The sequence below is a fragment of the Plasmodium malariae genome (genome assembly GCF_900090045.1).
Source record: "Plasmodium malariae genome assembly, chromosome: 12".
In the NCBI taxonomy this organism is placed as follows: domain Eukaryota; phylum Apicomplexa; class Aconoidasida; order Haemosporida; family Plasmodiidae; genus Plasmodium; species Plasmodium malariae.
Genome location: NC_041786.1, coordinates 3,063,378 through 3,078,873, shown reverse-complemented (window position 1 = coordinate 3,078,873; position 15,496 = coordinate 3,063,378). Strand labels below are relative to the sequence as shown.

General features: G+C 26.1%; 4 protein-coding genes across 4 annotated transcripts; 2 read left to right on the top strand and 2 right to left on the bottom strand.

Annotated features, from left to right (window-relative positions):
* Positions 1-244: 244 nt before the first annotated feature.
* PmUG01_12076300 (Adaptor complexes medium subunit family, putative) lies at positions 245-2,890 on the bottom strand (the record flags this gene model as incomplete). The annotated part of the gene is made up of 1 exon (XM_029007008.1): positions 245-2,890. The coding sequence occupies one exon, from the start codon at positions 2,888-2,890 to the stop codon at positions 245-247; it is 2,646 nt and encodes an 881-aa protein (XP_028863441.1).
* A 3,419-nt stretch (positions 2,891-6,309) lies between these two features.
* On the top strand, positions 6,310-8,451 carry MFS6 (major facilitator superfamily domain-containing protein, putative; the record flags this gene model as incomplete). Its single annotated transcript, XM_029007007.1, has 3 exons — positions 6,310-7,477; positions 7,645-7,752; positions 8,075-8,451. 3 exons carry the CDS (start codon positions 6,310-6,312, stop codon positions 8,449-8,451), a joined length of 1,653 nt encoding a protein of 550 aa, XP_028863440.1.
* A 1,471-nt stretch (positions 8,452-9,922) lies between these two features.
* On the top strand, positions 9,923-11,840 carry PmUG01_12076100 (conserved Plasmodium protein, unknown function; the record flags this gene model as incomplete). The annotated part of the gene is made up of 6 exons (XM_029007006.1): positions 9,923-10,105; positions 10,598-10,718; positions 10,947-11,071; positions 11,244-11,324; positions 11,463-11,576; positions 11,757-11,840. The coding sequence occupies 6 exons, from the start codon at positions 9,923-9,925 to the stop codon at positions 11,838-11,840; spliced, it is 708 nt and encodes a 235-aa protein (XP_028863439.1).
* Positions 11,841-12,135: 295 nt separating this feature from the next.
* On the bottom strand, positions 12,136-13,902 carry NCS2 (cytoplasmic tRNA 2-thiolation protein 2, putative; the record flags this gene model as incomplete). Its single annotated transcript, XM_029007005.1, has 1 exon — positions 12,136-13,902. The coding sequence occupies one exon, from the start codon at positions 13,900-13,902 to the stop codon at positions 12,136-12,138; it is 1,767 nt and encodes a 588-aa protein (XP_028863438.1).
* Between the last annotated feature and the right edge of the window lie 1,594 nt (positions 13,903-15,496).

Genomic DNA, 15,496 nt, shown 5'->3' with positions numbered 1-15,496 from the left:
CTTTTTACTCTCTCATATTTCTTCGTCTTTTATTGTATGTGCTTTTTTAATATACGTTCCATATATATAACATATATCTATATCTATCTACCTATATATATATATATATATATATACATATATATATACATATACCTTCCGATCAACACTTCCTCACACACTCAGTTTCTTTCCCCCTTCCCTCCTTTTTTTTTTTTATCTACATGAAATGTATATCCCATTGCACTACTACACTTACCTTTTTTTAAAGTCTAAACTCTATATTATTAAAGACAGTAGCATATCTACATCTTTTCTGTACACTTAAATTTTGAGGTTCAACAACTTCTATTCTGTTTACTTTTCTTCCAGTAACTGAAAAGCCTTTAATTTTTAAGCTAGCAAAAACAGAAAAGTTGAAAGTAGAGTATATCAAAGTATTATTATTCCAATAAGTGAAAGCATGGGCACATATACAGTGATCATAAAGTCCATTACAATTGCAGACTAATGGATGGATGCTGTTATCAATATGTAGAGGTAATTCTGTATTCTCAGAACGCTTTATTTGCATAGATATAGTTGCTGATACAGGTATGTTAACATCTATAACATTTTCGATATGCCATACAACTGATTTTATATCATCTCTATATACCATATGCCCTATTTCACTACGAAAACTAACTGAACATATAAAATTGTGCACAGGGATACTTAGACAAATATCTTCATAGTGAGTTAATAATAAATTACTATTGTGCGCTGTACCAACATTATAGAAAAAGACCTTCAGTTTCATTTTGTACATATGTTCTGATTCTATATACTGCACATTACCTTTTACAATAATCGGCAATTTGAATTTTTCATTTGGTCTATTATATACAATATAACTATTCATATCATTATTTAGGTTTATTCTTTCTCTGCTTTCCATATAGTCGAAACTGTTATTATTACTTGCAGATTCATTATCTTCCGCGTCATTGCTATTATTTATTATATCATCATCGTCATAGTTTTTGAAAACGTACTCCTCATTACTATTAACAGTTGCTTCTGCACTGTAACCCTCGGTCATACTTCCTGTGATAAAATCTTCTGCACTGATGCGTGGTCCACTGATCTGTCTTTCAGCAGTGTTTCCTTCATCGATTTGTTTCTCTGCACCGTTTTCCTCATCGGCTTGTTTCTCAGCACTGTTTTCCTCATCGAAGTACTCCTTAAAAATGTACCTTTGACCAACCTCTTCTTGATCATTACTTCCCTCATCGGAGTATTCCTTAAAGATGTATCTTTGACTACTCACATCAGTGTCGGCAGTTTCCCCTTTGGCACTTTGCGCCAAAAACGAATCAACCCCCATATTCTTACATTCATCATCCACAACAGAATTATTCATAAACATATCTTTCGCATCCTCTTTCTTTCTATCAGCCTTCTTTCTGTCTCCCTTCTTCTTATCTACCTTCTTTCTGTCTGCCTTCTTTCTATCTAACTTCTTTTTATCTGCCTTCTTCATATCTGTCTTCTTCATATCTGCCTTCTTCATATCTGCCTTCTTCATATCTGCATTCTTCATATCTGCATTCTTCATATCTGCATTCTTCATATCTGCATTCTTTCCATCTTCATCATTTTCATCTTCATCATTTTCATCCGTATTCTTCCCGACTGCACCCTCATTCTCATGAGCTTGTTCCAAAACAGCGGGGGAAAACTCCCTCTGTATATTTTCCCCACCACCTTCTTGTATATTGGGCTCGTCGACCTCACTTACTGTCCTCTGGAAATTCTCAACTTCCTCAGTAGTTCTATATTCAGCAGTTGGCACAGCTTCACTCTGGATATTTAAAACATCCGTTAACTGCTCCGATGCGTCATACGGGAATCTTGAGGTGTAACCCAAAATATTAGTTCTCTGATGCACTAGTTGACGGAAATCATAATATTTCATAAGTATATACTCTTCATTTAAAGGCACAAAATATAAGACATTCCTTTCATTTTCTGTACCATCTGTGTTATATAATCTATCATATCTAACAGTAAAGTGTACAATAGACTTACTTAAATCTATGTCCATATTAAAATACAGCTTAATCAAGGTGAAACCATTTATGTTGCATCTGATATGTACATTACCTTGAACAGCATAATGAAGCAAGTAGTTATTATTATATACAATACAATGTACATACTCGATTATATCTATAAAAATCTCATTTATAGAATAGTTTATGTTGTTCGATCTCCAAAAAACATTCAATGCATCAATTGAGTTTATACTATTCCCATTGCTATAACTACTATTGATGTTATTCTCATCATCCGTATCACCCAACATGTAATAATTATTTCTCCTCTGTGAAATCATATTATATAAGTTACTTGGTATGGGTGCATATCTTAACGTTTCATTTAATATAGTACACTCACTTTTAACCAAACTTCTCAAAATAGAATCAACAAACAAACTAGGCTTTCCTCCTTGTGCTAAAATTTCATTTATTAAAAAATTTACAGATGAATAGTTCCTTATAAATATATGCTCAGTTAAACAATCCGTGTTAAAATACTTCTTTATGCTTATAACTATTTCTTGAATTACCTCAACAATTAACCCTGGATTGTTTTCATTCCTCTTCAATGATATAAAAAATAAATTGTCCCTCTTAACTATATACACAAAACTATTGTAATAACACCCCAATAATACACTATCCTTTTCCTTTTCTCTAAGAAACAACATGCATTGATTATTCGTGCTTTGCTTATTCTGCGTTATGATGGACTTCAAGTTGTTATGCAAATAGTTATTATGCAAGCTTCTATTCCTCATGTGATTGTCGTATATATGTTCCGTTAACAATTTCCCGCCGGACGTATAAATGCAAAAGACATCCATTCTGAGTATGTTCCCTTTATTCTCTAGTATCCCCGTGTTTTGTGTATATTTATGTTCGCGCGCTTGCGTTATAGGAGTACTCAAGTTGTGTATAAACTCAAGCTATATATATACCCACGCTGTATATGTACTCAAGCAAATATATATACCCACGCTGTATATGTACTCAAGCAAATATATATACCCACGCTGTATATGTACTCAAGCAAATATATATACCCACGCTGTATATGTACTTAAGCAAATATATATACCCACGCTGTATATGTACTCAAGCAAATATATATACCCACACTGTATATGTACTCAAGCAAATATATATACCCACGCTGTATATGTACTCAAGCAAATATATATACCCACGCTGTATATGTACTTAAGCAAATATATATACCCACGCTGTATATGTACTCAAGCAAATATATATACCCACACTGTATATGTACTCAAGCAAATATATATACCCACGCTGTATATGTACTCAAGCAAATATATATACCCACGCTATATATGTATATCGGCTCTTTGTTTGCTAACTTAAACTATAATTTCCCCCTTTTCTTTTTGCTATAATAGAAATGTTCCTATGTTTGTATATTACGGTGTTGTTATGCGTTCGCAAATGAATGCAGATGTAGACACGATACTATGTGAGTATATTACCTGCACAGGAGTACTCGGATGTTATTACAAGTTCACTACAGTGCGACGAGTATTATTTGTATGTGTATTTACGTGTGCATTAATACACATCTGTGTATATGTATAAATATAAACAACGGAAAATATTCGATAGGTGCCATACGATTCTTAAAAATCATACAGACGAAAACATTAAGCAGAATATTACTAAAACGGGGCAACAGTTACACACCTATTTAGAAAAAATCAATAAATGGAAATCTATTGGGGGTAAAAATCACTTAAAAATGAAGTAAAAATCACTTAAAAATGAAGTAAAAATCACTTAAAAATGAAGTAAAAATCACTTAAAAATGGGGTAAAAATTAATTTAAAATGGGGTAAAAATCACTTAAAAATGGGGCAAAAATTACTTAAAAATAAGGCAAACAATACTTAAGAATGGGACAAAAAAGGCTCAAAAATTGGGGAAAAAATACTTAAAAACGTCGCAAAAGTGAGGTATAAAAATGAAAAAAAAAAAAAAAAAAATATGTATTTCAATTTCTTTTTAATACATCAAAAAGAAAAAAGTATCATCAGCAAAATATATCTCTTGCACATTCTCTTGAAGATACAGGGCTTTTTTTTTTTAATACATGTATTTTTCACGTAGTACCAGTATTATTTCTATTATTTGTTTTGTATAGGCATAAATTGTGTTTCTACGTACACATGTACTGTGTATGTAATGATGTATGTATGAATATACATATGAATATATGTTATGTATTTATAAATGTTACGTATTTACGTATACATGTATTTAAGCATGCATATAAGTATGTATGCATGCATGTATGTAGCATATACATATGCATATATATATACGATTAATAATAAGGACACTCATCACTTTACCCCGTTTGAATCAAGTATTAAAAGAAACGTATTATTCTGCTTTTGTATGTTCTTAAAATGTACACGTGAATTATCTTGAGACTACTAATGCAACTATTTCTGGACTTTATTAATAAAAATTTGTGTTTTTTTTTTGTTTTTTTTACGTTTCTTTTAACTTGATTATTCTTTCTTATTTGGGTGTATCTTTTTTTAAAATGTATTTTTTTTTTTTTTTTACAATTAAATATATTTAAATTTATTTTAGTTTTAGTTTTACTCTTTTTTTTTTTTTTTTTTTTTTTACTCTCTGTTCTGTCATACCATGCGGTACTTCACAGTGGCTTGGAATTTTTTGCTAAAATTTTAGCACATCTACCTACTTAACGTACATGTATAATATTTTTACTCGCAAATATATATTTATATATGTATTATGTATGTTACTGCGCCTATGAAGCTTCATAATATATACATATACATGTATATATTTATACACATATATTTTTATGTAATATTTCTATTTAAATAAATTTTAATCTAAATTCATATCTATTTATATATATCTTTATGCAATTATATTTTTATATGCATATATAAATATATATAAGCATACATTTTTATGTAACTTTATTTTTATGTGCATATACATATAAATTTTTATATACTTAAGTATACTCAAAAAAGGTATATACATATATACCTAAATACTTATAATAATGCTTAAAAAGATATAAACATGTAGAAGTTTATCTTTTTTTCATAATTTTCTTAATGTTATAAGTAAATTATTTGTTTCTTTTATTCATAAACTTTTTATTTGAATAATTAAGTTGGATGTTTTGTGTTTTTATTGAAATTATTTTAGAGATTTATAAGTGTTTCTTTTATTTCTTGTGAAATAAATGTTTGAGGTATAAGTTTAAAAATATTGTTACATTCTATTTTTAATTTTTTTGAAAAAATATTTTTTAAAAATAATTTTAAATTTAAAATTGATAATATTTTTTTTTGAAAAAATTAAAAAATTTTTTTTTTGCAAATTATAATTTTGCTCATTTTTATTTTTTGAAAAATAAATCAAGAATCTGATTAGTTTGCTCTGAGACATTTTGTGCTAGTGAGTCCTAGGAAAGGAGCTTGTTTAAATACATGTATGTGTATGCGCCGATACTGTTGCATCCATAAATATGTGATTGACTGGGAGATAAGAGTGTTGCATTTGAATATATGATATGAGTTATAGATGTGAATGGACGGTATGAATACACCGATATAATTTTACATTGGGTATGAAAACATAGGTAGGAGTACACCGACCTAGGCATACAGCACATAGGTGTGCTTATATACGTAGAATTACATATATATGCATACACACAAATAAGTATATATATATATATATATATAAATACATTGCATCCTTGTAAAAAAATATCGTAACAAAGTAAGCTTAACTTTTTTTTGAGCGATACACAGCTCTATGAGTAACCGACAAAATTGCATTACTGGGAAGAAGTTGGCTTATAGCTATATATGTACATGGGTACTTGCATAAATTTTTACATGCGTACATGTGTAATCGTATATATATTTATATGTGCATGTAAATTTAGATGCATATATATATGAAAATTAGTATAGAATTATTGGCCTATTGATTTAATTGCATAATTGCATGCTTGTGTACGGGCATACATATATACATATATATATATATATATATATATATATATATATATATATATATATATATATGTGTATATATATGTGTATATACATGTGTATATATGTATATATGTAAGTTTATGTATATACATAGTACATATGTGCAGTTTTTTTTTTTTTTTTTTTTAAAAAAAAGCATATAACTAAATGAGAAAAAAAAAATATATAGAATGAAACTGCAAAAGGATGAGGAGAATCTGTTTTATGATAATGAAGAATACGAAAAAATTAAGAAAAATACGTTGTTTAAAATCTTACTGTCTGTTTTTATAAAAACATTATTTGAATCGTTTTTACAACCACTGTTACCATTTTATATATTAAATTACTATGATATAGAAGTAAAAGAATTAGGGATATTACTAAGTTTTTATTCGTTGTCTCAATGTGTTATGTGTTTAATAATAGGTTTTTTCTCATCAATAAATAAGAAGCATATTTTGGTATTTCTAATCATATTTAACTTAATAGGAATGTATTTATTTTATATTAAATTAAATTTTACATTATTAGTAATTAATAGAATTATTTGTGGAGGTAGTTCAGTATTTATTGTAGTTGTTAATGCTATAATAAACGATTTAGTAGATACTAATGTATGTATATATTATACATATATAAATATTTTTAATGCTATTGGTATTATATTTGGTCCATTATTATCTTCTTTTTTTTTAACTATATGTAATTTTCAAGTTATTCTAAATTTTAACACATTAGGATTAATTGTATCTCTTATTATTATTCTTACCATATCAAGTGAGTTACTAACACAAAATCAAAACAATATTCAAAGGAGTATTCTTCGGGTAAATCGCTTAGAGGGTGAAGAAGCACAGTATAACTTAAATGTCGATAAATGTTCAGAAAATGTTCTTACGAGTAGGAATAAGCAAGCCAAGAACAATTTTGCATGGTCAGAACTGAGGAAGGGTGATAGCTATGGCAATACAAATGATCGCAATGATAGAAGTAAAAATTTATATAATAAACCCATCACAGATGGTTTTAAAAAAGGGGAAAGCAGTATTAATAGCTACCGGTTAAACAACAAAAGGAGTTCGTCGGAAGCGGGTTACAAGGAAAATTTTTTTAATTATTATAATGAAGAATTTTCAGATATATCATATCAACAATTTTTAAGAAAAAACGATCATTTTTATATTTCAAGAATTACATTATATGTAAAAGAAAAGTTACATGCACTTGTTAATGCTACCCGTACATATAAATTCAAATGTTTGCTTTCAATTTGTTTATTTAGATTTACCTCAGCTTTCTCGTCAAATTTAATGAGCAACATTTTTTTTGTGTTCTACAACGACAACGTCTCATCGGGTAGACCATACATATTTGCATTCCCACGTACTTGTGCCTATATATATATATATATATATGTGTATGTATTTAGGTATTCATACAAGTACCGCAAATGGTGCAAATTTAAGATATGCGAAGAAGCATGGAAGATATATTTTTTTTTTTTTTTTTTCTCCATTTAACAGATAATAAGCAAATACAAATTAGCGTTTTTGTATCTCTGAGTGGAATCATAATGATCTTTTATCAGTACTTTTCCTTCTCGTATATTTTGAAATATTTTGGTTATGATGGTATGTAAAGATTTATTCATGCATGCATGTGAGTGTGCTTGAATGTACTAGCGTATGCAATATATATATATATATATATTAATACATATATATATATATATTAATACATATATATGACGCCTTTTCGAAAATGCCTGAACATACAACTTTTCCGCTTTTTTAAGTTTTGAAATGCTATTAACAATTTTTCGATAAATATGTTGATTTGTTTTTATTTTATGTATTTTTGCATATATGTGTTTACGCATTTATTCCATATTTATATTTTTAAAAAATGTGTCATTATACAATTTCCCATTTTGTAAATACACTTATCCTTCAGGCACGGCAATAATAGGATTGCTTATACAAAGTACAGGAATATTATTAACATACCATAGCATAAAATATTACAATTTAATTTTTCAATATATCAGCATTTGTTTTATTCATTCATGCTCTTATGCGTATATTGAGCCAATAATACCAACAATAATTTCCTTATTTTTTGTTAAGAATGATCAACTGTTTTCACAAAGTATAGTATCCTTTTTTAGATATTTATCTTTGACAATTTCACCTATTATATATAGCTATTATTATATAGAAAATCAACTGTTTCCATTTTTTATTTCGTCATGTGTATCTATTATATCAATTTTTTTTGTTTTTCTCTCATTTAAGTTTCATAACAAGATGAAAACGTCTTTGTCTAATTAAGGCGCCATTTTGCGAACTCTAGTATATATGCGTGCGCATATGTATATGTTACTTTATTTTATTACTTTATTTTATTACTTTATTTTATTATTATTTTTTTTTATTTGTTTATTATTTGTTACCCTTTTAATAAGCGTTATCTCTTTTATGTACGTGCACCCCAACTTACACATTAAACTTTCACACGACTCATGCCCACTAACACGCATTTTGAATTTATTTTTCAAAATGCCCATATTAGCTTGCAAAGGGTTATTACCCCGTTTTGTAATTACATTATTTCGTTTATGCAGTTATCATCTTCTTTGTTATTCTGTTTAATTTATTTATATTTCACTTGGTTCAACTCTGTTATGGTCCATATAATTTTAGCCAATATTTATTTTGCAATTTTTTTTTTTAATTAATACAACTTTCCAACTATAACATTATTAATATGTATAAGCGCATATATTAACGGTAGCAGCCAATTCGTTCAATTTCGTAGTATATTCTCTGTGTAATATTTACATATACATGTACAAATGTACATAATACGTAAATATATGTAAATATTTTTTTTCCCCCCATTTTTTATCTTTACCATCACCACAGCAAATGTACATGCTTTTAACGATTTTCTATATTTTTTTTTTTAACATTTCCCTTTGCACATATTAGCATACTGCACTATTAGGTAACGCCTGGTTCTCTGTTTAACATAACAAATCAAAAAGAGATAAAAACTCTTTATACTTTATTTTAATTTTTTTTTTTTTTTATAAGGGGACAACAAATGTTACTCAGCAAATTTGTAAGTAAACTCGTTAAAAAAAAAAAAACTTAAATTAAGACAATTTGTGAAAAGTTAACACGTAATACTTATATTTGTGAGGTGAATATGTATACACGTAAATATATACTCATAAATGTATACACGTAAAAATATATATACATGTAAATTTATACACCCATATATATACATACATATGTAATATATATACTACATAAGCAAATATTTACGGGCATATGTGAGTAATTACGTTTAATTGTTTGTCCACATTTTCTTTTATTTGCAGAATAGCCAAGTTTAACCTTAACAGAACGATAGTTGTTAGAATAACATTTATACACGTTGTAATACCATTTATATACATTGTAATACCATTTATACACATTATAATACCATTTATACACATTATAATACCATTTATACACGTTGTAATACCATTTATACACGTTATAATACCATTTATACACGTTGTAATACCATTTATATACATTGTAATACCATTTATACACATTATAATACCATTTATACACATTATAATACCATTTATACACATTATAATACCATTTATACACATTATAATACCATTTATACACGTTGTAATACCATTTATACACGTTATAATACCATTTATACACGTTATAATACCATTTATACACATTATAATACCATTTTTATATTGCTGAAACGGAAAAGACAAGGATGTATTTAGGGGTTAAGAACATAAATAAAAATTATGAAAAGAATTATTCTAGCATGACTAACGAAGAAAGACTTAAACTGAAAAGAAGAATAATGTACGATGCATTGAACTTTTCCCAACATTTTTCTTATTCCAACTTCGTCAACTATAAATACTTGTCCCAAGTTTATGCAACGAGCTCAGTAAATTATTAAAAGGACAGAAAGGAAGAACATAATACTTACATTTATGCATGTTTACGTTTTTCTTTATTAGATTTTTTCAGCCTTTTTACTCACATCCTTTTTTCTATATTTTTTACTTTAATTTATGCTATTCCATTTTAAGATACTTCAATTTATTTTTCTTCATTTTATTTTACTCCAATATATTTTACCTGAATCTATGATACATCATTTTATTTTACTCCAATATATTTTACCTGAATCTATGATACATCATTTCATTTTACTCCAATATATTTTACCTGAATCTATGATACATCATTTCATTTTACTTCAATATATTTTATCTGAATTTATGATACAACATTTTATTTTATTTCGTTATATTTTACCTGAATTTATGGTACATCATTTAATTTTACTTCAATATATTTTATCTGAATTTATGGTACATCATTTCATTTTACTTCGATTTATTTTACCCCTTAATCCTGCCTTTTTGTTTCAAAGGAAGAACTGAAAGACATGGAGAACATTGTTAGGGAAATAAAACTTGACAATAACAAGAAAAAGGAATTGTTTAAGTTGGCAAGACAAAAAATTCCTCTCTTTTATTTCCCCCTTAATAATAGTTAAATAAAAATATAATAAAATGCAGCAAAATATAACAAAACACAACGAAATATATCAAAATATTGGAAAATATAACAAAATAATCGAAATATGACAAAATTTAACAAAATGTAGCGAAGCGTAACTTGGATTGTTATACTTACACATCTGCATCAGTCATAAAAAAATATTTATGTATATATTTTATTTTATTTCAATGTGATTACTTTTCCCTTTTCCTTTTCAGTGTACAATGAAGGAGAGCTAAAATACTTTGAAAATTGTATTCTTCCCTATGTTAATAAACAAGAGGAAATTAAGCAAATTCAGAAATTTCTCTTTAATGCATATCAGAATTATATTATTTACAATGTAATAACAAAATTATGAACAAAGTATCACAATACATAAAAATATAGATTTAAAAATGTGTGTATATATAAAGCATTAAGCTATCAGAGTTTCTAATTTTCCAATTAATTGTGTTTGTGCACGTGAGTATATTTATAACATTTTTTTTTTTTCTGTTTTTTTTTCCCTTAAGAATATATTTGAATTATGGACAGGCGACCTCGACTCTCTGAACAGATTTTCTATTTTTGAAATGTACAAAAATAAAAATCAGGTAGGAAAATAATGCATCATAATTATGTTCACCTAAGAATGTATGTATATGTACACGCGTGTAAAAGTGTAAATGTATATATGTGTACACACGTATGCACACGTCACTACATGATTAACTCCTTAAATTCACCTGAAGCACCAAAAAAATGCGATGTATGAAGACTACAGAGAAAATATACATTTTAACAAAATTCAAAAAATTAAGAGAAGAATTAGGATGCACATATACAAGGATAATAACAAAGATAATGTGAGACATAAACAAACAAGAAAAAAAAAAACAAAAACGTAGTACTACATGTTCGTACGAATATACGCCCGCATAACACATATATAAACGTATATATATATATATATATATACGTGCCCATGCGCACTTTACTTAAACACGCGATATGATAGTTCCTCTTTATTTTTTTTGCTTTATAAGGAAAATAAGGAAAATACAGAAGAATATAAACTAGAATCAGAGAAAGTAAAAAACCCTAACGTTAATTTCGACGACTGGCTGTAAATATGCTCGACTTTTATATATTATCTGATAGACTTATGTTTTATTCTATTTTATTACCTTCTAATTTTTTTTTTTCTCTCTTTTTTATTATGAACTGTAACAGTGAATAAATTTTCATTTTATATACACCAGCAGTCCCTATCATACAGATATTAAATTTGGCATTATTATAAATAAAAAAAAAAATGTTTACACACGCAAAGTACGTAGGAAGCTGAACAATTAAGTAAATGTATATAGCAAAAAATTAAAAAAAAACATATATAAATAAATAATAAATTTTACCTTTAAAAATTCAAATATTAAAAAAAACATTAAAAAGGTTTACAAAACTATTATTAGATGAAAATATACACAAACAAGTTGAACATATAAAATTAGAATATTTCATTTTTTTTATATTACTTAACTGAACTTTGTCCAATTTTTTTATAAAATTTGTTTCTTCCACTGTTTCCTTATTACCAAAACAAATAAAGCATGCAGAAATATTGTTGAAATCTTTCATATATTTATAATTGATGGTAGTTGAGGATTCTCCCTCTACATCTTTGGAATAAAATATTTTTTTATCAGATCTTACATTATCGCCTTTAGTGGTACCATTGCCAGTAACATTAGCACCACCTTTAGCAATACCGTTATCAGTACCGTTATCATTATCTTTAGCAGTACTGTTAACATCACCTGTAGCAGTGTTCGAATCACCTCTTTTCCTTTCGCTACTCTTACAAACACAGTGACACATAGCATCATAGATCCTTTGGTCTCTACTGTTACAGCAACTCATCAGATTAATCAAATTATTGGTTGTTTTATTAATTATGGAAGTCGTATTATTCATGGCATCTAATGCAGACAACATATCGTTTATAATTCTATATAACACGTTTTGTGAAAACGCGGTGTTATGTAAATAAGTAATATTTTTGTAAAAGCAATATATATATATTTCTTTGTTTAATAAATCTTTCAGTGGTTTAATAAAATGAATATCCTTATATCTATTGTCAATATAAGCGGTACAAATGGGTAAATTTATACCATTACCAAATATTGTATATAAAAAGGATTTATTTGAAATATTATTTGCGTTATTTCCAAAAAGTACACACTTAATATTTTCATTTATGCAATATTTTAAAATGTTACTGTAAATAATTATGTCATTTATATAATTCAAATAATAATTTTTTTTTTCATTTTTTACTAAATCGTAATATATTGTAAACTCCATTTTACATTTTTCTTTAATAAAATAATTACTTTTCAACACCACGAAATGTATTTTGCTTATTTTTTTTCTAAATATTCCATCTATAAACAATATTTTTTTATCATTGTTTGTTGATGAGAAACTATTTCCATTTTCATAATTTTTTAAATTTGATTCTTTACTTTTATTCCCTTTTATATCCTTATTTTTCTCTAATGTGTGCAATATATTCTCAATTGTCATAATCAAGTGAAAAATGTAATTTTCATCGTTAAAAATATCTACGAAAATTATTTCACTAAAAATGCAATGTTCATTCATTAATATAAAATCATTTTTTCTATTTTTTATGTTCTCTAAATATTTTACAAATGAAAATAGAAGAAAAGACGAACAAATTTCTCCCGAAAATGCTATAGCTGTTTTTTTTTTTTTTTTTTTTTGTGTGCTTAAGTTGTGCACTTTTTTTTTTTCTTTTTCACATGTCTTGTTCAGGCATTTTTCTTCATTTAATTTTTTATAATTATTTTCTATTTTATCGGCATTGACCTGTACATGGTCTCTAAATTGTGTAGAGGAAATGTCATCCCTTTTATAATTATCACTTTCTGGTGCAATCTCTTGTTCAACTTGAAAATCATTTCTTCCTTTGTTTTTAAATAAGCATTTTTCTCTTAATGTATTTTTAAATGTATACTCTACAAGATGTAAAAAGCAATCTTTGCATGACTTTTCTCTTGTACATACTACTGCATTGTTCCTTTTACATTTATAGCACAATACCGTATTTATTTTCTCCTTATCGCTGTAGTTTAATTTTTCCTGTTTTTTATCTTGCTCAGTCATTATATATTATATTCACAGGTAATCTTTAGAGAAAAAACAAAAAAAAAAAAAAAAAAACAAAAACAGATTATCTTTAGCTCCTTGTTAACAAATTTTAAACAAACTGAGAAATAAAATATAATGAAAAAAAAAAAAAAAAAATATTTTAAAATATGCATAAAATTCTATATTATATTATTGGGGGTTTAACCAGAAATGCTACACCGTTCCTCAATATAAACTATCCATAATTATTTTTAAACAAAATACACTTTCAACATTTCCGAAATGATATATTTTATTAATTAAACTACATAAACAAAATATTATTTTATATAATTATTATGAATATATTTTAACATTTAAAGTATTTTGATTCCTATTATTAACATGATTTCCCCATATTTAAATGTATGTGCATGTATGTGCTAATCAATCATTCTGTTTTTTTTCTCTTAGTGTAATTTACTTTTTTTAATAACTTTCCTATTAAAATGTCAATCTTTTTTTTCAAATAAAAATTCTTCCTGAACAGTTCATATAATTTTTTTTTTTTTTTTATATCTTTAATTCTAAATTTTATAATGTAACATAATACAAACACGTATTTTCTGAATGTTGTGTCACGTGTTCGTATTAAGATAAATAATGAACAGAAAATATTTTACAATGAGAAAGCATAGCTCAAAAGACTATAATAGAACTCCTACGTTTCCTGTTTACTATTTTTTTCATTTTTCACGATGCATTTATTATTCTTTTTTATACTACTTACTATTTAAGTGTATATATAAATATGTACACACGTACACATTCGAGTAGCTGTCGATGCAACTTTTCTACTCTTTGAACACAAATTTACGTGGATGAAAGAATGGGAAAATTCTTTTATTTATAGAGTACCTTTTTTGTAAGTGTTCATTTGAATAATATTAAGAAAAAAAAAAAAAAAAATATTAAGAAATATAATATAATTTATAATAACACATATATATATATATATACAAAATGCTCACGAATACTTCAATGATGTAGTAGTATGCTGTGAATGCAAAATTCATATATATGATAAAAATTTATTTTAAAAACATTTCTGTATAATTTATATTTAGTTTTTTTAAATAGTTGTAAAAAAAAAAAAGAAGGATGAAAAACATAGTTAGACCTGTGTAAAATATACATATATATATATATATACTTACATACACATATACACACACATATATATATATATATATATATATATATATGTATATATATATAGACGTATATATATATATATACTTTTTCTCAATTCAGAAAGACAAAAGTAAATTTTTAAATACTTTTCATCTATGTTCAAATTCTTTCATTATATTTAATTTTTAAATGTATTTTTTTTAAATAAATAGATTTTTTTGCTTTTTTGATACATGTAAAATATTTTAAATGTTCAAATTGCAACGTAAAAAAATAAAAAGTAGAACAACCATATTAATAAAAAAAAAATATATATATACATATATATAAGGTGCGTGCATAAATATATACGCATATACATATATATATAAATAAATAAATAAATAAATAAATAAATAAATAAATAAATAAATATATATATATATATATATATATA